This window comes from Leopardus geoffroyi, chromosome D4, assembly GCF_018350155.1.
Source record: "Leopardus geoffroyi isolate Oge1 chromosome D4, O.geoffroyi_Oge1_pat1.0, whole genome shotgun sequence".
Taxonomy (NCBI): Eukaryota; Metazoa; Chordata; class Mammalia; order Carnivora; family Felidae; genus Leopardus; species Leopardus geoffroyi.
This window is the reverse complement of record NC_059342.1, coordinates 81520303-81542377: the sequence shown is the minus strand read 5'-3', so window position 1 is coordinate 81542377 and position 22075 is coordinate 81520303. Positions and strand designations below refer to the sequence as shown.

Here is a 22075-nt window from a genome sequence, read left to right as displayed (position 1 = left end):
GCTAGTGTGAAGGCTTCTAGCCACTTTGTCAAGTGGGTTTTATCAAGAGTATTGCTTATCTGATCATTCTTCCCATTGCAGGGAACACAGGCTCTGGTCCCTGAGGCACAGGGCCAGTCTTGTTGAGTGAGGAGTGCCTGGCAGGTTCCCGAGGTCCACGGGCCTACCACTAAGAAGCAGTGAAAAGGTCTAGTGTTGACTGTAGAGACAGACTCTCCTGGGGATGGACAAGGAGCTGGCCCAGGTGGGGCCAGGGACAGACTCCTGCAAGGCAGGATGGGTGCTCAGACAGGCCAGCCTAACCCAGGAGCCTCTTTTAGCTGGTACAGGCAAAAAAGAGAAGAAGAGGGCACAAAGAAGGTGAGAAGAGAGCTCCGAGAGTCCAGGAGTTGGATATTCTAAAGGTGCTTCTAACACCTCCAGGGCAACCCTTTAAGGCAGGAATTACAAATCCCTTTTTACAGAACAAACGGACTACAAGGAGTCAAGAAATGTCCCCAGGGTCAGAGGACATCAAGTGCAGAACTCCCTTGATCTAACTCTGGTATCATCACAGGGGTACACCGTAAGGCTTCTAGGTCATTAATTACCTTCTGTGTCTGCTTTTGCAGAATTATCTGGGCAGCTTTTTAAAAATATACATTCCTAGGTAAACATACTGAATATCAGAAAATGCAGGAGCAGAGCCCAGGCCCAGCTTTTTCTTTGGTGGTGGTTAAGGCCGGCCTACAACTGGTATTCTAACTGCTGGTCCAGGAGGAGAGCAAATTGGTTAACTTATGGCCTCCTCCAGATGCCCCCTAACAGCGTTCCTTGCTTCCAACCTCTTCTCTCCTTACTCCCCATCCTGCCCACACTCACATTCAATCTTCCTAAAATAATGATTCTATGGTGGATGCAGAGGCTTTAAGCAAGCCCATTATACTATGCTAAACATTATTCTATCTCCTAAATACTAGTAAATTCATCTTCCTATCTTAATTCCACCAGTTCCGGTTCAGGTTCAGACCACCATTTCCTGGCTGGATTTCTGTAACAGCCCCCCTGGACTCCCTGCCTCCAGTCGTGCCCCCTACAATCTGTCTTCTACACAGCCACCATAGTCATCTTTCATAAGCACAGATATGACCTCCCCACGGTCTGCAAAAAAGAAAAAATCTTGCCAGGGAGTTACTATATCAGAATCACGGGAGGAGCATTTAAAAATGCAGATCCCATGGGGCGTCTGGGTGGCTCAGTCAGTTAAGCATCTGACTCCGGCTCAAGTCATGATCTCACAGTCTGTGAGTTTGAGCCCTGCGTCGGGCTCTGTGCTGACAGGTCAGAGCCTGGAGGCTATTTCGGATTCTGTGTCTCCCTCTCTCTGCCCCTCCCCCACTCACTCTGTCTCAAAAATAAACATTAAATTTTTTTTTTTTAATGCAGATCCCTAGGCCCCACCCCAGACTCACTGACTCAATCTCTGAGAGCAGGGCCCCAGAAACCTGTATTTTTATAAGCTCCTCAAGTGGTTGTGATGCTGTAGTGGATTAGACTACTATTCTATAAATATTCACTCCCTCCCCTGCAGTTCCATGAATATATATATTTTCCTGTCTCAGTGATACTGGGCTTGGCCCATGTGATTCACTTGGCCAATGGGATGGACCAAGAACAGGTGCTTAAAATGTACTTGAGTGGTTGGGCTTACGCTCTTGGCATCTGCTGTTGCAAAGATGCCCTGAGAAGACTGTTGACTCCAGAAGACTGAGAGACACATAAAGCAGAGTTGAACCCAATCCAACATCTGGAGCCAAGCCCACTAAGCCCAGCCTAGAACCACGACCCCCCAGCTGAGCAGATACGAGACTAAGAAATAATGCCCGATATTGTAAATCGCATTTTGAGGTGGTCTGTTAGGCAGCATTTATCAGACAACTGATAAAGTGGCACAGCCCGTGTGGGAGTCTCTGGACATGCTAAAGTTCAACCTGCTCAGCGTGGCCTCCAAGCCCTTCCATGAACTGGCCACTGTGTCCTTTCTACCCATTCCGAAGTCCCAGCCACTGTTCACACCAGTCACCCACCCGCACAATGTTCTTTTACACAGCATACCTTTGCGTTGTTATTCTACCTTCCTCCAGTCTCTCAGTGTTTTACTGCAGCTGTTCAAGTGCCGCTACTCAGCACAGGAAGAACACCGTTAAGTCCTTCTGTGTCAGCACCCAACCAACCACACGACAGTATTAGCAAACAGGCTCTGAAGTTAGTCTGCCTGTGTCGGGATCCACTGGGACCACTTACCAGCAGTGTGGCTTTGAGTGAGTTATTTACCTTCTCCGAACCTCAGTTTCCCCACGACCCACTTCACAGCTCTGTAGCAACGGGGAGAAATGAAGGGTTCGGCGTGGAGCCTGGGACCTAGCAAAGCATCAACAGCACCCTCCCTTCCTCCATATCCCCAGGGCTAAGCCCAGAACAGAGACTCCATCAGTCCTGATCACGTCAATGAAAGAACCAGGGGTATTGTTTTAGTTTTTCTCTCTTCAGACACAAACAAGTGGTTCCCTGCGTCAGAGACGTAACTACTACATCTGTTGGCGGTAGTTACCTGTTTCTCTACGAGCCTAATGGTGTCCTCGGAGACCTTGTCTTTTGATTTCTTTAGCTTATTCATTGCGTTGGTACGAACTTTCCGTAAAGAATCCTTGGCCTTGTTGGTGTTCTGTTTCGCCAGTTTCACCAGCATTTCCCTGTGCTCCCTGGTCACTCTGATTAAAAAAAAAAAAAAAAAGAAGAACGTTTCAGCAAGATCATCCTCTACAGTATCCGTTAGCCAAGAATTTAACATTACTCTGTCCACTAGCTCCACGGTTTGTAGCTTTGCTCTCCTTTGGTGATGACCTTTACGTTCCTGAAACGTGCCCAGGGGTGTGCTCAGGGTCAAGTAAAGTTCCTGGTGAGTCAGGTGAGGAGAGCTACGAAGAGTACTGCTTAAAAGCTCAAGCCAGGGTGTCCTAACCATGCCACCTGACCATGCATAACTGACTTCCTCTCCTCAGAGTTCCCACCTGTATAATGGGGATGCTGTGAAGATTATATGAGATGGTGCACATAAACTGTTTAGCACTGGCCCTGGCCCATTTTAAGTACTCAATAAAAGGACGTCACTATTAAATAGCGCTACCTCTACCCCTTTCTCACCCACTAAAGATGCAACACAAATGAGTGATGATGCCATAGAAACGTGCCATCATCAAATCTCTAAATCACCCGAAACAAGTAGCAATCTTCAGAATCTTATTATTTTAGCAAATTACTTGTGCGTCACTTCAAAAGTGACCAAGACATAACACGAGTCCCAACCACCACACCAGGAAACTTCCACAGAGACGTCATGAGAGTGTCTGACACATGTAAGTGCTCAATGCCACTTATTTTCACTATTCCCTTCCTCCTCCTAACAACGCCAATGAGCACATTGAAGGCCTACTACAAACCCCTGGGAAAGGCTGAACCTTACAACTATATGAGGCACTTATTATTATTCTTATGTTACATGGACTCATCACAACAACCCAGCAAAGTAACCCAACACGTTTGCTCTGCCTTTGTTTCTTGGTCATGTATACAGCTGAGTGCCTACTTACCTACAAAAGCAGTGCCGGGCATGTGAACAGTAACAGACTTGTGGTCAACACTAACAGACCTTTGTTCTGTTAGTAGGGACCTCAGCCAGACATTTACCATGGGAGTGCGGGAAGCGCTGTGGTAAGGGAAGCGGAGAAGTACAAGGTGCCACAGGAGCACAAAAGCAGCTCAGCTAACTCGCCAGGAACTGTCCAAGTCGGGGCAGGCAGCAAGCAAGGGAAGACTCTCCTGAAGAAATAATACCTAAGTGCGGCAGTCTTTGGGTCTGCTCACTAGTGTTCGGCTTCTTATTCCTTCCAGTAGGAAAGCATTTTTCCTGTACCTCTAAAGTCTGGTGCGGCTCCACAACTGCTCTGGTCAATGAAACATGAGCAGAAATGACGCACCTCAGGGCAGAAGCTTTAAGAGCCAGTGTGTGTTCCACCATATTTGTGTCGGTTGGCTGCAATACAAGTGGAGACGGAGCTTCCATCGGCTTGGGTCCCAGAGTGACTATGATCAACAGCACCCACCAGGCAGCATGAGCAAGCAACAGATTTCTGTGATAAGCCATGGAGATTTGGAGATGGTCTGTTACTACCGCATAGCCCGTCCTGTCCTGAGTAATACACAACTAGGTTCTGAAGAATGAGTGCCGGTTGTCCGTGCTGGCGTGGCAAGGGATGGATTTCCAGGAGGAAGAAAAGAGCACATACAAAGGCTTTCAGCTGCAGAGACCAGGTTTCATTTGAGGAATTACTGGACACAGACAACAAGGGAGTGACAAGAGGCTGGAAACCCATACCATGGAGGGTCTTGCAAGATCATGAGCGCCACTTTACAGATGAAGAGAATGAGGCCCAAGAAGTTTGGGCCAAACCCAGGCTGACCTGTCTCGAAAGCCAATAGTCTCAATATGACAAAATTCCTCTGCCCCCCTGGGTCCCGAAATGGACATCACTGGCCTACGGTTCCTGACCCTCCCATCAGTGTGGTTCTTGCTTGGTAAGGACGATCCCAAGCTCTGATTCTATGTTCCATGTGAAACACTGACAAGCAGGTGTTAAAGATTTAGTGGCATCTACCTGCTATTTTTTTTCCGACAGGATGAGGGAAAAAAAAAAAATTAAAGAATTTTGAGAAAAGATGAGCTCTGAAGACAAAGCGGACAGATGCATTATAAATCAATTCTTCTGGATTCAGCTATTTGAAGGTATTCTCAAAGCAGAAATGATCCTGATTACTGCCATTATTAAGCCCGTCTATGCCAGGTGAGTACTTTAAGTACATTACCTCAAAGACCCTCGCAACAACTCTTCCAGCTAGACTCCCCCCATCTTCCAATGAGGAAATTGGGGCACACAGGTGTGGAGTGACTTACCCACGAGTCTGAGTGACGGGACTGGGATTCGAATCCAGATCTCTCTGCCCTGTGTGCTTTCCACTACTCCGTGCTGCCTACCCCTTGTAATCTATTTCAGATAAATTATGCATTGCTGCCATCACTTCTGCTTCCAGGCAGAAAGCTTTTCAAAGTCAGTAATACGAATCTTGGGACTGAAAAGGACAAAACCACCATGTCAGGAGTTTAGGGATTTGGATCAGATCTTGTTACTTTTATGGTTTTTAATTCATTGAACAAAAATCATGCTGACATGTTTAGGTCTCTTTTTTGTTCTGCCAAAGCATATGTCAGTATAAGGAAGGAAAAGGAAAATTAAAACTTGATCCAGTGATTCAAAAAACTTAATCCCGCTGAAATACTAGGAGGGGCAGAAAATAAATGAATCTGAGTCTGTAAGAAACCTCTTAAACTTCTCTGAGCAGAGGTATTTCAGTCTTCTATTTCATATATAATTTGAAATAAGTATCCCACTGCTTAGACAATCTTTAATAAAAAATTTTTTATCTAACCAACTTCTTTTCACCACATTGTTACATTTACATTTTACGTGAAGAAAAAAAACATATGTATTTTTAAAAAATATAAATTGGGACTCAAAGATGTCTTAGGAGTAAAAGGCTATATAAAGAAAACAAAATTGTAGTAAGTGTAATTTGGCCTTAATACAAACATATTATTTCGTATTAACGTAAACGTGACCACAGTAGACTGTTAACAGCAGACAGTTTCCATACATAACAGTACCCAATTACTGACAATGACAAAAATGTTTCAGTTTCAGGATGCAAGCACAGAGGCAATAATCTAAAGAAATGGAGAGGGGGTGCTGTGAGAGGGTTAAGAAGTGGGGGTGGTGGTGGGCACAGGGAGGGTGGAGAGGAAGAAGGGAATACGCATGCTGGATCGGGGTGTTGGCTCGAAAGGTATGTCAAATACAAGTTCAGAAGCAGCTGGGGTGATGGAAACCCACTGGTTTTGAAGTCAGCCAGACGTGTTTCATTCCCATGCCTATCACTCAGAAGCTAAGTATCCTTGGGCAAGCTACTTAATCTCTCAGAGCCTCAGATTCCTCACCTGTAAAATGAAGATAATAAAAACACCTTACAGGGTGATGGGAAGAACCAGACATAATACATATATAAAGTACCAATAAAGACAGCAGCACATAGTAGCTTTGAATAAATGATAGCGTTTATGAATGTTTTAATAAATACACTTAATTACTTCCTCATGAAACAACAAGGGCACATCTGTTTTAGAAAAGAAACATACCATATTATGGAAATATTTTAACTCCTTTCCAAACCAGTGATTAATACATCTGATCATCTCCATCTCGCATTCAGGGGGTTCTCCCGGCACACGCTGGTTTGTCCTCCAGGCTTCTGCACTCAGCCGGTTGGTTCTGAGCACCCGCTCTGCACTTGGCGTGCATTCATTCATCAAGCACTGGCTGAGGCCCCTGAGTCCTGTGCCAGATCCCGGGCCAGGCCGAGGAGCTCCAGAGAGAAGGCAGGCCTGGTCCAACTTCCCCAGAGGCTCAGTCCAGTGGCGGAGACAAACTCGTCAGCCACTACTTAGAAAGGGCGTGAGTGGCACTAGGACAGAGGGGTGGACCTCCCGCAGGAGCACCAGGCAAAAAAGTACAACTCTGCCTCGAGACTTGGAAAATGCCTTAGAAGCATTTCGGTCCACTGCATTTCAGGCAGAAGCATGGTGGGAGTCTAATGGCAGGAAGGCAGGAGGCTGCAAAGGTCAAATCTGTCCTGCAGGCCTAGAGTTTTCACATTCCTCTTTAGCCACAAAACTCTGGCTTCAGAGAAAACCAAGGCAGAGGCTCCACTTATACATTTATAAAACAGATAACAAGAGAGCTATTCCAGTTAATGAGGGGAAGGGCCGTCGGGGAGGGGTGGCGCTCTGTGCCAGGCCCAGGACTGAGTCTGCCCTGCCTCCCCTCCACTTTGGGCCTGCCACTAACTGGCTGAGGGACCTCATGCAAGTTATTTAAACTCTCTGGACCTTGGTCTTCTCATTTGGAAACAGCAATTAAAATCAAGCAAACAAAAAACCCAAGCATCTACCTTTCAGGGTTCTTGTGAGGATTCTATGAGAGAATACGTGGAAAGCACACAGTACAAAGCCTGGTAGAGAATAAACACTCAGAGAATGTCAGCTGCCTTTGCTGCTGTGGTTTATGTGTCGGCATTCACTGAGGCATCTTCGAATAATGATGCGTTTGTTCTTGGAAGTTTTTATCAACGGAGAAATGACAGGACAAACAATCTATGCTTCAGCAAGATGGCTTTTTGAGATTCTATTAGTAATTTAACGTCTCACATACATTTTAAAATCCACATGCTCCCAGCATGTAGCCCTGAACTTTTCTCTTTTCAGTACTAATTCACTTAGTTTATGGTTTCATTCTACAGCTATTTACTGGGCACGTATTGTGTGCCAGCCCCAATGGCAGCCCCGAGGGATACAGCATTAAACACACAAGTTTACCGTCTGGCAAGGAAGGCAGTCATTACACACACATACACGCACAATTAATCAATACGTTACAGTTGTAATAAGCACAATAAAGACATGTAGAGTTCTATGAAAATAATTAGTGGGGGAAGGTAGTCTGACCGAGGTCTCTTGTGGGATTCCAGGAGCAAAATGTGGGGACATTCAAGAGGAGTGACATTTAAATTAAGAGGTGCAAGAGTGGAGGGGCTGGGGGAGATCATTCCCACCAGAGGGAATGGTCGGTGTAAAGTTAAGGCAGCTTTCCAGGTAGGAAGGTGGGTACTGCTCTCTGAGGGGCTGAAAACGGCCGTGAGGCTGAGAACAGAAAGAAGAGAAGACTGTTCCAGAGGAGGCTGGCGAGCCTGGCAAGCCCAAGGGTATGCATGCAGGCCCTTCAATGTCACATGGAAGCCCAGTAGGTCCACCAACAAGTAAAGAGACACACAAATGGTACATGCACACGGTGCAATTGCATTCAGCCTCAAAAAGGAAATTCTGACACATGGGATAGCGTGCATTAACCCCGAAAACATTACCCTGAGTGAGATAACCCAGACTCAGAAGGACAAATACTGCACGATTCCACTTAATACGAGGTACCGAGATTGTCAAATTTATAGAAACACAAAGGAGAAGAGCCGTTACCGGGGGCTAACCGGGGGATCGGGAAATGGGAAGTTACTGTTTAATGGGTATAGACTTTTAGTTTTGCCAAACGATAAAGAGTTCTGGAGACTGTACAACAATGTAAATGTACTTAATACCACTGAACTATACATTTTTAAATAATGGTAAATTAAAAATAATTTTTTTAATGTTTATTTTTGAGAGAGAGAGAGAGAGACAGAGAGACAGAGTGTGAGAGGGGGAGGGGCAGAGGGAGGGACACACAGAATCTGAAGTAGGCTCCAGGCTCCGAGCTGTCAGCACAGAGCCTGACACGGGGCTCAAACTCACGAACGGTGAGATCACAGCCTGAGCCGAAGTCGGACACTTGACTACTGAGCTACCCAGGCGCCCCAGTAATGGTAAATTTGGATGTATATCTTACCACAATAAAAAAGTCTAAAAGAGGGGCGCCTGGGTGGCGCAGTCGGTTGGGCGTCCGACTTCAGCCAGGTCACGATCTCGCGGTCCGTGAGTTCGAGCCCCGCGTCAGGCTCTGGGCTGATGGCTCAGAGCCTGGAGCCTGTTTCCGATTCTCTGTCTCCCTCTCTCTCTGCCCCTCCCCCGTTCATGCTCTGTCTCTCTCTGTCCCAAAAATAAATAAACGTTGAAAAAAAAAATTTTAAACAAAAAAAAAAGTCTAAAAGAGTCCTAGCAGATTATTCTAAGAACAATGTGGAGTTCCAGGAGCCTGAGTGAGGCCCAGGAAACGTGACCAGATTCGTATTTTGTGTAGATAGTGATGTACAAACAAGATCTAAGCACATGGCAGAAGTCTACCCAGGAGTCTGTAGGCAGGCAGATGGAAAGCGGTGGACCCACCCTGGAACAGCTTCTTGGCTGGATGATGAAGACAGCAGCCTTTTCCGCTAGGGTCAGAGAGCCTCCCCACACAAGGCAGGGGTTTTGGCTGAGCTGGCAGGGTCACACTTTGTTTGCACATACTCCACCAGGCAGGTCTTCCAGTAACATCCTGGATGGGGGCCTTCCTGCAAAATTCCTTGAGCATGAACAATAAGCACAAGGCATGCCCTGATGGTAACTCACACAGCAGAGAATCACCCGGATTGAAATGATACTTCCTATTGTTTCAGCGAGAACTGGACACATGTACAAAGCTATCCACCAGGTGTGTATTGGAGGAAGCTGTGCTCAGCGTGGGCAGTTACAGTAAAACCCAGTTATGATATGTCAGACACTAGACTTCACAAGGATCACTGGTTACTTACAGGGGTCTTTAAAAGGTGGGGAAAACATGCTTTAAAGCCAAGAAGACCTCGAATTGGAATCCTCACTCTGCTGCTTGTCAGCCTCAGAACTGTCAGCATGCTGTTCAACATCTCCAAACTGGCTCTCCGCGTGTGAAGCGGGAGGAAGAATGTTACTACGGGGGCAGAAGCAAGGATTAAATGAAATGGTGGTGGCAAGGGCCTGGCGCTCGGCCAGCGGGTGCACCATAGGCACTCACTGCGGGGTGGCTGCATTCTTACTCTTACCACAGGCTCTCCAGGGCTTGGGGATACTAACAGGACATGAATCGTGAGGGAGAAAACCGTCAAAAGGATTTAGCAGCTTAAACGGAGAGGGAAAGAATGGGAACAGAGGAGAGCAGGCGGTGGGAGGTGTGAGCTGGGCTCCAGCAGCTGTGGGGGTCGGGCTGAGGGGGAAGGAAGCTGCACATCCAAGGAACAGCCCATCAAAACACATCTCTGACAGCTCCACCGAGAGAAACCTCACCACCGCCTCACCGGCTTCTGGGAGCCCCCTCCCCCCCAGTAGGGGCATCAGCCCGCAATCAGCTGCGGACACACGCCCGACTTTATTGTTTGCCGGTGGGCGCTGCCCGATGCCTTGGGGCCACTGGCCCTGAAGGAAATGTTTTTGTTTGTGTAGCCCAGCCAGACTTCCTATGCTTCTAGGTATACAACTTCCCCATCCCCTCTTGCCTCACCCCCGCCACTGCCAGCTCACCAGCCTGTTTCACATACACTGATGTCTCCTAAGGACATCAGGTGTCCTTTTAGCCCAAAGAAAATCGTACGCGCACTTTGGAGGGACTTCTACCACCAGCGGTAACCTCAGTTCTCTCTGGGGACACAACTGGCCACCTGCTTTCTGACGACCGTCCCGTGCCTCTTAAAGGCCTGGCTGACCCAGACATACTGTGCTGAAATACAGCCCAGCAGGATGGAAAGAGAAAGGAGGTGAGGTCGGGGGCCACATCTCCACATTCTCAGCAGAGTGACCGTGATTAAGTCCGCTGACTTCTTCCTGTCACCCCAGCAGGATGGAAACCCAAGTTACACGCAGGTAGAGAAAGAACACGGGTCTGGTGGTAAAGGCAGACTTGATTTCCAATCCCAGCCCCGCCACTTACAAGCTGGGTAACTGTGTACACATAACTTGTCCTCTCTGAATTGAGAAGATGCCCAGTGGGCACACAGGAGAGCAGTCCCTAAAGCCCGACTGCTGGGGTTTGAGACTCAGATCCATCACATCTTAGCTGCATGGCCCTGGGCAAGTCATTCTACCTCTTTGCCTCAGTTTTCCCATCTGCCACATGTGTGTAATACCATTAACTTAATGAGATTGTTGTGAGGATTAGAAGAGCTCATAAACATGCTGGTACATGGAGATGTGCTCAATAAACACTATCTGTTCTTATTTCCTCAACTGTCACATGAAGGGGGAGTAATAAAAATGTTACCTTTCTTCCACAGTGAGTGTTAGGAGCAAATGAGAGAGGACGGTTAAAGAATGCTGACCGTGTAGGTATTAACTACTTAAAAGCTATTGATAATATCAGTGATAAAAATAATGGTGATGTCTCCTACTGAGCGAGTGCACAGCACAGGGGGTCAAGCCCTGGCTCAGAGAAAGACTGCCTGCTTTTCCACTTACTGTGTGACACTGGGCCCAAAGAGCTCCATTCCCCTATGACTCAGGTTCTTCATCTGTAAAAGAGGGATAATAATATACCTACCTCAAAAGACTGTTAGGAATATATTAGCTGATACGAGTAGCATCTGGAATAGCAGTGGGCATACAGCAAGTGCTCATATTCATTTAATCCCATTATTCCATAAACACTGATGGCATTTTTGCATACTTACTACGCACTAAGCCCTGTTTCGGGGCTAGGGAATACAGCTGACAGAGCTCTTCCTGTCCACATTCTAGTGAAGGAGAGAGAGAAATAATAAATCCATAAAATGAAACAGAAGAGCTATAACGAAAATAAAGCATGATAGTGAGATAAGGAAGAACCTTATTATTATCACACTTGCGTTCACCTAGACATGACTCGGATGGTAGCTGCTCCCCTTCAGTAAAAATAATGATAACTAACATTTGCAGAGCTCTTTCCCTGTGCCAGCCTCTGAGCTGATACACTCTCCATGCATTAGCTCCATAAATCCTCACAACGCTCTTATGACACACTGGCACTACTACCTGGATTTCACGGATAAGAAAAGGGAGGCTCAGCCAGATCAAGTAACCTGCCCAAGGCCACTCAGCAAGTTCCTGGTAGACCTGGGATCCGAGCCCAGCGCAGATGGCCCTTGCATTCTTTGTTGGTGCCGGACAAATCGAAGCGGCTATTCTTACTGGTGGAAGTGATCGGAACAGCACTGCTCTTACGTTAAGGCCTGCTTAGATACACAGTTCATTACTATTGCTCCAGCTCCCCTATAAGTCCAAGTGCAGCGGGAAGAAAGGAGAAAGGGAATCCAGAGAGGACTGCAATGGAAAAGTGATCGGGCCTCAGCAGTCAATTGCCATGTTCTGTAACAGGGGCAGGACATGAAGGGGAGAGGACAGAGGAGGGGCAGGGAGAAGAGGAGACTGTCCTTTGGGGTGCAGCTTTTACACAGGTGTTGGTGGCACTTTCTCCTCAGTCCATGCTCCACTCAATTCCGGATTGCACTTTCTTATGTGTTTCAACCAGAACTTACGTGCTGGGAGCGAGGCCCGTTTCACACACGTGGATCCTGAAATAGCAGGAGGCGAGCCTAACAAGCTGCAGGCCGGGTAGGAAGCAACACCACAGAGGAGAAGGCGGGCACCCTAACACCGCACGGAGGCCCCTGCAGGACTGTAAGGCACAGAGAAACAATGTGCCGGATGGAACTCATCCAGCACAATGAGTGGCCCTGAGAAAGCAGCAATGGCAAGCAGGCAGTGGGAAGAAAGGGGAAGGAAAAACAGCTGTAGTTGCTCAAACGCAGTCTGTGGCCGCCCCAGCCCAAATGAGGTCATTAGGCATTCTTCTCTCACCTTTTTTTCCCTTTCAAGACTGCTAAAGGTCCGTACGTGTGTGGGTTGTGTAAGAAAAGGGTATTTCCTGGAATGTACCCATCATACACACTTCTCCGGTACAAGAGCCACTAGGTGATATGGCAGCTAGACAAGGAGGCCACAGAGCAGGAAGACAGGTTCCACGCCGGCAGCCTGACAAGCAAGACGACAGTGTGGCGAGAACATGGGCTTTGGAAGCAGACAGATTCGATCTGAATAATGACTCCTCCACTTACTAATCTGTGATCCCAAACGAATTAAACTTTCTGATGCCCCAGGATTACATCTGTATCACACCCATCTCAAAAGGGTATTTCTCTGCAACAGTGAGATCACCGTGAAAAAAGCAAATACTCAATTTCATTTATGTTAACTTAAATACGTGTGTGTGTGTGTGTGTGTGTGTGTGTGTGCGTGTATGTGTGTAGGTGGGTATACACCTCTTTTATAATTTGGAAGGATATACATTAAACTTACCAATAGTTACTTTATGGAAGAACATTCGGGGGACCACAAGAGAACATTTTATTTTTCTGTAGGATTTGAGTTTTTACAATAAATGGGTACCATTTTTGCGATTAAGAGAGATGAGGGGCACCTGGGTGGCTCAGTCGGTTGAACATCCAACTCTTGATATCAGCTCAAGCCATGATGCCAGGATCATGGGATCGAGCCCCGCATTGGGCTCCACGCTGAGTGTAGAGCCTGCTTATGACTCTCTCTCTCTCCCTCTCACCCTTTCCCCCACTCACGCTCACTCTCTTTCTAAAAAAAAAGAAACAAAGGGAGATGAAAATCATACACCTAAAAGTCTAGTATCCAGAATATATAAAGAACTCTTACAACCCAATAAAAGGACAACCACCCAACTTAAAGACAGGTAGAGAACTTCAGCAGACATTTTTCTAAAGATACAGAAATGCCAAACAAGCACATGAAAAGACACTCAACACCAGCAGTCATTACGGAAATACAAATCAAAACTACAATGAGATACCACTTCATACCCATCGGGATGGTGGTAATAATAATAAAAATGAACTAAAACAACAAGTGTTGGCAAGGAGATGGAGAAACCGGAGCCCTCACACATTACTAGTGGGAATGTAACATGTGCAGCCCCTGTGGAGAAGTTTGGCAGATCCTCAAAAAGTTAAACAGAGCTGTCATATGACCCAGCAACTCCACTCTTACGTATACACTCAAGAGAACTGAAAGTATGTTTATACAAAAGTTTGTGCAATGATGCTCACGGCAGCACATTATTCATAACAGCTCAAAAGTTCATCAACTTACGAACGGATAAATAAAATGTCCATACAATGGAATATTATTTGGCACTAAAAAGAATGAACTACTTATACATGCTAGAACATGGATGAACCCTGAAAACATTATGCTAAGTGAAAAGAGCCAGTCACCAAACACCACATAATGTGTAATTCCATTTTTTTATGAAATGCTCAGAACAGGGAAATCTATAGACAGAAAGCAGATTAATGGTTGCCTACAGCAATCCCAAGTGGGGCGAGGGGATTGGGTAAAGCTGGGAGTGACTGCTAGCGGGTACAAAGTCTCTTTTTGATGTAAAATGTCCTAAAATTGATTGTGGTGAATGTTGTACAACTCTCTGAACATACCAAAAACCACTGAATTGTACACTTTAAATGGGTGAATTATATCTCAATAAAGCAGTTAGGCAAGGTCACGTGCCTACTTGCTTCTTGTCACTGAACAGGGCTTGTCTCCTGGATGGAAAACGTAATGAAGGTGGCACATGTTTCTTCACCTGGGGAATGGCAGTGATGATAGGGCTCCCCGTAGCAGGTAACACGGAAGGTTCCTTAACAGCAGCTACCTTGATAGCGACAACTTAAAAACTAACATTCACCCTCGCTGACTTTCTCTCCTCTCTTCACGGGTGTCAGGCCTGCCTCCATGGTCCAAAGGCTCTCCCCTCTAGTGCTGCTCCCCCTGCCCTTTGTCCATCTCAGCAGTTTCTCCCAATAAATTTTCATAAAAGTAAATACGGCTATTATCCTATTCTACAGATGAGGACACTGAGACTCAGGGAACTGAAATAACTAGCGTAAGCTCACAGAACTCTTTTTATTGGTTTTCTTTTCACAGTTCTTCTGACTATAAGCTTGGTTCCCCCGGCTTTCAATGCTGGCTCTCCCAGGCTGCACTACAGCTCCCCGCCCGTGGTTAACTCAGCCTGGGGACCACCCTGCCTTACCTGGCTTGCTTTCCCTGGAAAAACCTGGCCATCGTTCATGAGAAACCATATGTCAGGATATGGTGGGGGAAAACTACCTGGGAAAGGAAATTCGGGCTAGGAGAACTGTAACTCAGGGCTTTTTACTGGTATCTGGTAAAATAGCCAGGTCTGATCCTGAGTAGACTTCTCCTCCGTGCTGTCACCTCAGAACAAATCTGGGGGAAGGGGCCTAGCCTGGGCATAAGGTCTTTCACCCCTGACGATTCCCGAAGGAAAAGCGGAAGCCAACAATGGCAACTGTCTGGCTGTTGGGAGGCCCTGTGGAGCAGCTCAGTGGGATGAGGGTGACAAGAGCCAAGGTCCCTCTGCTCACCAGAAACACAAAGCATATCCCACACCATAGGCAGGACTGGTCATCAGACTTTCTTATTTGGGATAGACGTCCTAGGAGGTTGTATTCGCCACAATTCACATTCAAAGAACAAACTGAATGCTCGTTAACAATCAAACTACAGTGTTCCCGAGTAACTGAAATTCCAAGATAATTACAACATAATGACTCCACTCCTCCCATCCCTAAAAACGGAGGATAGAAAAAACTGAACATGGCATTGGGGGTAGAAGTTGGTGAGGAAGAGGGTGAGAGTTAAGGACTAAAAGAGCAGTCAGTAAACAGAAGTCAAGTATCACTGGTTTTACTTCCAAATAATCAGAAAAAGACGGCTTCCAAGAACTCTTAACCAAGAGAATTAAAGTCAAATAGTGTAAGATACAGCAATTAAAACTGATTAAGTACCTATGACATGCCAAGCCCCACACTAAGAGCAACCCATATAATGTCCCATTACTCCTCACAACCATAAAAATCATTCCCATTTTACAGATAAGGAGGCTGAAGCTTCCAACAATTGAGCAATGGGCACATTCTCCAGACTGCTGCTAGGCAATGACCACGTGACAGAGGGACTCCTTTAATAGGCAACCTGCTCAGGAATGCCCCTTCAGCCTAGGTGACTTTCTCAGGGGTGCTGTGTGAGTCTTCTCCCACCCAATCCCCCTCTCTTCCTTTCTTCACTGGCGGTAGACCTGTGCTCAGTCTCTCTCGCAGGCATTTCCTCCCATAAACCTCTTGCACATCTGATTCTGTCCTGGCATCTGCTTCTCAGAGGACCCAAGCTGACAAAGCTAGAGTGACGCAACAGGGATTTGAACGCCAAAGCCCTTGTGCTTTCCTTTCTACAAAGACATTAAGTGATGGATAAATCAGGTCGTTAAATGCAGTGAATATTCTCAGACCTTCTCTCCCTGGACTTACCAGCCATGTTCAGCATAGCCGATGACTCCCTCCTCTTTAAAATACTTTGCTCTGTTGGGGCGCCTGGGTGGCTCAGTTGGTTAAGCATCTGACTTCAGCTCAGGTCATGATCTCTTGGTTCATGAGTTCTAGTCCCACGTCGGGCTCTGTGCTAACAGCTCAGAGCCTGGAGCCTGCTTCAGATTCTGCATCTCCCTCTCTCTCTGCCCCTCCCCAGTTCACACTCTGTCTCTCTCTCTCTGTCTCAAAAATAAGTAAGCATCAAAAAAAAATTTTTTTTAAACACTTTGCTTGGTTTCCTGGACTCCACGCCCTCCTGGTTTTCTGGCCACTTAGTCTCAGTCTCCTTTGCTGGTTTCTCCTCACTGCCTTGACCCATAAATCTTGAAAGTCAAGCATCAAGGCCATAGCCACCAAACCCCTTCTCTTCATGATCTACATTCCTGTCTAAAATAATCCCACCTCAGGGCACCTGGGTAGCTCAGTCAGTTAAGTGTCCAAATCTTGATTTCAGCTCAGGTCATAATGTCACGGTTCGTGGATCGAGTTCCGCATCAGGCTCTGATAGCACAGAGCCTGCTTGGGATTCTCTCTTTCTCTCTCTCTCTCTCTCTTTCTCTCTGTGCCCCTTCCGTGCTTGGGTGCACTCTCTTTCTCAAAATAAATAAATAAACCTAAAAAAAAAAGCCACCTAATTTCACGGCCTCCTCTACAGGGTCATACTTCCCAGATTTCTCTCCCTGGTCCACACCTGTCCTCTGAGCTCTAAATTCACAGATCAAACAGCCTACTTGACCTCCCCACGTAGGTGTCTAATAGTATCCCAAAATAAACACAGACAAAACCTGCTCTTCCCTCGCACCCAATTTGCCCTCCCACAGTCTGCCCTGTCAGTGAGGAGTAATCCCATCCTTCCAGGTACTCAGGCCAAAACTCTTGGAAGCATATTTATATTTAGTCCTTTCTTTCTAAATCCACAGCTAATCTGTTAGCAAATCCTGGCAGCTTTTTCTTTAAAATGTATCCAGAGGCAGACCACTTCTTACCAAGTCCACATTACTAAGCTAGTCCAGGCCATCATCATGCCTGGATTACTGCAATAGCCCCTAAATGAACCCTGCCTTCACCCTTGCCTTCCTACAGCAGAATTCTCAAAACAGCCACCATTACGATCCTTTGAAAACCTAATTCAGATCATGTCACTCCTAGCTCAAAACCCTCCATTGACTGACTTCCCATTCCCTTCCAAGCAAAAGCTAAAATCCTTGAAATGATCTATAAAACTACAATGGTTAATTTTATGTGTCAATTTAACTAGGCCACAGGCTGCCCAGATATTTGGTCACACATTATTCTGGATGTTTCTACAAGCGTGTTTTGGGATGAGTTTAACATTTAAGTCAATAGACTGAGGAAAGCAGTTTGGGTCTGAGGACCCCTGGAGGGGTCACTTGGGGGAGCTACAGACTGCTGTCTGGCCCTGAAATGTCCCCGTCTCTAAGAATCTCAGCAATATGCAGCACACTGTTGCAAACAAGCACTCAGGCAATCAAGCAGCAGTAGCAACACTAAGGCTCCCCACGTTCTGTTCACTTGTTTCCCAATTCCAGCGCCCCTCCCTTCCCACTCCCAGTAGAACAAGAAGTACACCTTGAAGATCGTTAGGACACTGTTAGTCAAAGAGAAAAACTTTCAACAACAAAGACATTCAACAACTGGGAACTAGTTAATGCTGTATGTAAAATGTAACCACTATGCATCCTTTAAAAAGAGTGAGGAAGAATTCTCACTCTTACTCATCAGAGAGTAATGACACATTGTTAAGTTAAAAAAACAAGGGCAGAACAGTATGTATAATTTAATCCCTTATCATTACAAGAAAAAGGAGGAGATATAGACATGTGTTTGAATCTGCACAGGAAAAAAAAATCTAGAAAATCAAGGTGCTAAGAGTGGTTCCCCACAGAGAACAGGATGGAGGTATTTTAATTTTTTCTTTAATTCTACTGAAAATTAAATCGATGCGGACATTGATGAAAAATAACAAAAGAGGAGGACAATCAAGGAAGAACGCAGCCTCAGCAGGGAGTGAGTCAATCACACGTGCTTTTATCTCTTCAGTGAGTTCATGATTCCTTACAGGTTTCTTTCAAGGCAGACATGCAGTCAGTGCTCTCCACCAAGCAGCTTCATTCTACTGTGTGTGGTTTTTTCCCTGAGATTTGATAGAACAATGAGCAAGGGACTGTGTGTTTGTTTGCTTGTTTGTGTGGGGCACAGTAAAGATATGAATGGGGTAGGGGCAGAAATCTGGCCTGATGCAAAAAGATCTCCTGCTCAAAACTTTTCAGAGTCCCTGATTAAGAAGTGAAAGAGTGATATTCCAGAGAGATGTGCCACCAGGAGACGAGAACAGGCAACAGGCAGTTAAAATAGTGACGCCCGAGTTCTAACCATGCTTCTGCCACTTAGCTTTATGATGGCAGGTGTTCACCTTCCATGAGCTTCCGTTGTCTTCCCAGTCACATGGGCATTAAGAATAGTCTCCTGGCCTCATGGGAGTGTAATGAGAACAAGACGAAAATACAAAGCATTCAGCACGGCACCCTCAGGTGCTGCACCTGCAGAGCAGGTGGTTGATAAACAGCACCCAAAATTTGACTACATAGGAAAGGAAAGTAGAAGAAATGATTTCAGTACACCTGATTAACAGGAATGGTCAAAGAATCTATCCAGTAGGCTGACTTCTCTAACTCAAAGAATGCTGGCCAGAGAAGAAAACAAAAACTATACGCACTGCCAGTGGGGGCAGACACAGCCCAGCCTCAGGCTCTGCGGTACTGAACTGAGAAGAACCGCACGCGACCACACGGGGCTGGGTTCCCAGACGCTGTGAAAGACGGCTCCAGGTCTGACCTGTTGTCGATTTAGGATTTATCTTCCCCCTAATTCCCAAAAGGATCAGAGGCAGATTCCAGTAAGAGTCAACATAGTAGACTCATTTAAATAAGAATAAAAGAATCAGAGAAATATAATGAAGGCGAGGTACTAGCTGAGATCTGCTGCAGCTGCAAATAAAACTTAGCGGTGGGCAGCCAGAGTTAAGACCAGAAAACTTGCAGACGGATCATTAGGCAGAGGAAGAGTCAAGATCATCAGGAAGGGCACATTTTCCTAGAACTAAACTTGAAATTTTGTAATCAGAAACTGATCCTAGGGATGTATGCCTCTGGTTCAATCTCACCTCCCAATCACCTCATGTAAGCTTAGTGTACTATTTTCCTCCTCACAGCTTTGCCAATTACCAGCTATCTGACCCGGAACCGATGCCTCACTTCTCTGAATCTGTTTCCTCGTCCTTAAAAGGGAATTATGTTCTGACCTATCTATGAAAGGGAGTAGAGGAACATTTGCTAGCATTCATTCACTGGGTGCCAGCCAGACAGCAAAATCTTTGTGTACGTTAACTCACTGAAATCTCCCAATAACCACACGCAAGCCCTGTAAATACTTTACAAGTAATCTCCCAGAGATTCAGAGAGGTGGGGACAGGTGCCATTGTCACACAGCTACAAAAGTGGATGAACTCAACTGCATGCTTCTGTGATACCAAGGCAGACTTTAACCCTATACTCTCCCACTTTCTCCAGCTATGTCAAGCACCTAACAGGCCCTGGGACATAGTAGGTACTCAATATATTAGTTCCCTTCCTCATTTCTTCCCTTCTCAACTAGAATTATATATATCTAGAAAATTAAGTTTACTGAAATAATATCAGTATCTTATATTTACATAGTTTCTTTCCCCTAAGGAGATCATACGACCTAATCTATTTTCTCTACTAATCCCACCAAATCTCTACCTATCATTATGTATTATTTCACTTATTTTCCAAGTAAGGAACTAGCAGGCAGCAAGCTGCTAGGGTGACGTGCCCACAGTCATGTGGAAGTCACTGCCAAAACCAAATAAAAACCTTGGTCCTCTTTACGTCTAAATCAACCTTTATCCTCTCATGTGACACAGGCTCCATAATGAAGAACAGATCATTCATTTTTTATCTGGAAAACTACCAAACGTATAATTCAGTAAGGGGCCTCATGACCTTACCACCTTGTCAAAGGGAAGTAAGTGTATAAAAAATGAGGTTTGCAGGAGCAGACGGTTTTGGTCCGTCAACTTTCTCTTAGATTACTCCCATTAACCAACATAAAATAATGTAAAATATAATGTAACAGATCCCCAAGTCTTTGGAAATTTAAGTAAAACTCACTGATCCTTCAAACTTACATACAATGCACAAGGGCAACCGTTAACTCCTGAGGGGCTGCAGAGGTGCACATTATGTAAACTAGGTCTTTGAAAGAAGAACATGATACACAACCAGGCCACTCTAAGGAGAATCTAAGTGAGCAATGAGCATTCAGCAGCAGAAATTCACAGTATCACAGAATTTTAAAGTTCAGAGGGACCTGGCAGGCCACTGAGAACAATCTCTTCATCTGGTATATGAGGAAACTGAGGCTTATGGAGGTTAAGTGGCTTTTCCAAGATTTTGCAGACAAAAGAACGAGAACTAAAAAACAGAGGCACCTGGGTGGCTCAGTCGGTTAAGTGTCCGACTTCAGCTCAGGTCATGATCCCGTGGTTTGTGGGTTCAAGCCCCATGTGGGGCTCTGTGCCCAGAGCCCAGACCCTGGAGCCTTAGATTCTGTGTCTCCCTCTCTCTCTGCCCCTCCCCTGCTTGCACTCTGTCTCTTTTTCGGTCTCAAAAATAAATAAACATTAAAAAAAATTTTTTAAAAGAACTAAAAAATAAACCTGCTATTATCTATTCCACTTGCAAGTCTTACTTACATCTGCTGTCCGTGAGTACACATAGCACTTTCCAGAATAACCCACCTATAAAGACAGTGCAGGATAAAGAGCACGTACTCTAGTAACAGAGAAATAGGATTCGAATCCTGACTGCCACTTACTGACCATATGATCTTGGCAAGTCCCTTAATTTCTTTGAATTTCAATTTTTCATCCATAAACTGTGGCTAATAGTATATTCCATGGATAAGCTGCAGATGATATAAAGAAGGGGCCTGGCCACAGCCTGTGAGCTCCATGAAGACAAACATCAGGTTTGTACATCCCTAGCCTCCAGCACAGAGCCTTTACATTTGTAAAAACTGGCTGAGCAAAATTAATGAACTAACCAAGCAAACAGGTTCTGGACTTGAGCCCAGGTCTACTTGGTTCTTAAACACTAGGTTATATTGCTCCCAATTCACATGATTTCAAAGCACAGTGTTAATTCTGACTTACAGAATACGAGAACACAATGAAATATAACAGCCATTTTCTGGTCCTAAAGCAGAAAAAAAGTTCAGTGGGGAAAGTTCCTGGACTCTCAGTGTCAGGATTGGTTCTTATCGCTAGTGTGCGCACATCATGAGGCTTTACAATCAATTAAGGCTAGGCTTGGGTCCCAGCTTTAGCATAAGCTGAGTGATCTCAGACATATTACTTTACCTCTCTGAGCCTAAATTTCCATACCAGGAATAAACGTACTTCACAGGACTGTGTGAGAAGTGAGGCAATATATGTGAAGAAATACAATGTGATGTGTGGCACAAAAAGACTCTATTTCCCTTCTGGTTACTTGGAGGCTTCATTCATTCACTTCACCTAGGTCTCTGCTCAAACGTCACTTCCTTCTGAACCTTCCTATCTACAATAAAAACCTCAATCCTCTATCCCCTTACCCTGCTATTCTTTTTCATAGTCCTCATCCTCACTTGATATTACATCATGGGTTTGTCAGCCTTTCTGTTTACTGTACCTACTCGACTATAAGGTAAGCCCAGGAGGACAGCAGCTTTTTCTTGTTTATTTTGTTTACTGCTGTATCTCAACCACCAGGAAAGTGCCTGACATGCAGTTAGTGTTTAATAAATATTTGTTGAATGACTAAATGAATTAATTCAACACTCACTTGGGACCTGCTGTCCAAGAGGCATCACGTAGGAAGAAGGACTTACAGATAAGTAA

General features: G+C 45.5%; 1 protein-coding gene across 17 annotated transcripts in view; it reads right to left on the bottom strand.

Annotated features, from left to right (window-relative positions):
* MRRF (mitochondrial ribosome recycling factor) overlaps positions 1-22075 on the bottom strand; it is a 63272-nt gene that overhangs the window by 17172 nt on the left and 24025 nt on the right. For 14 of the 17 annotated variants that reach the window (XM_045469702.1, XM_045469699.1, XM_045469701.1 and 11 more), the window contains one exon: positions 2591-2750. In XM_045469702.1, the coding sequence (XP_045325658.1) occupies positions 2591-2750 (160 nt within the window). Of the gene's footprint in view, positions 1-2261; positions 2355-2590; positions 2751-12475; positions 12650-17875; positions 18248-22075 lie in introns of those variants that run through there. The other 3 variants (XM_045469703.1, XM_045469710.1, XM_045469711.1) reach the window with 3 other exon arrangements.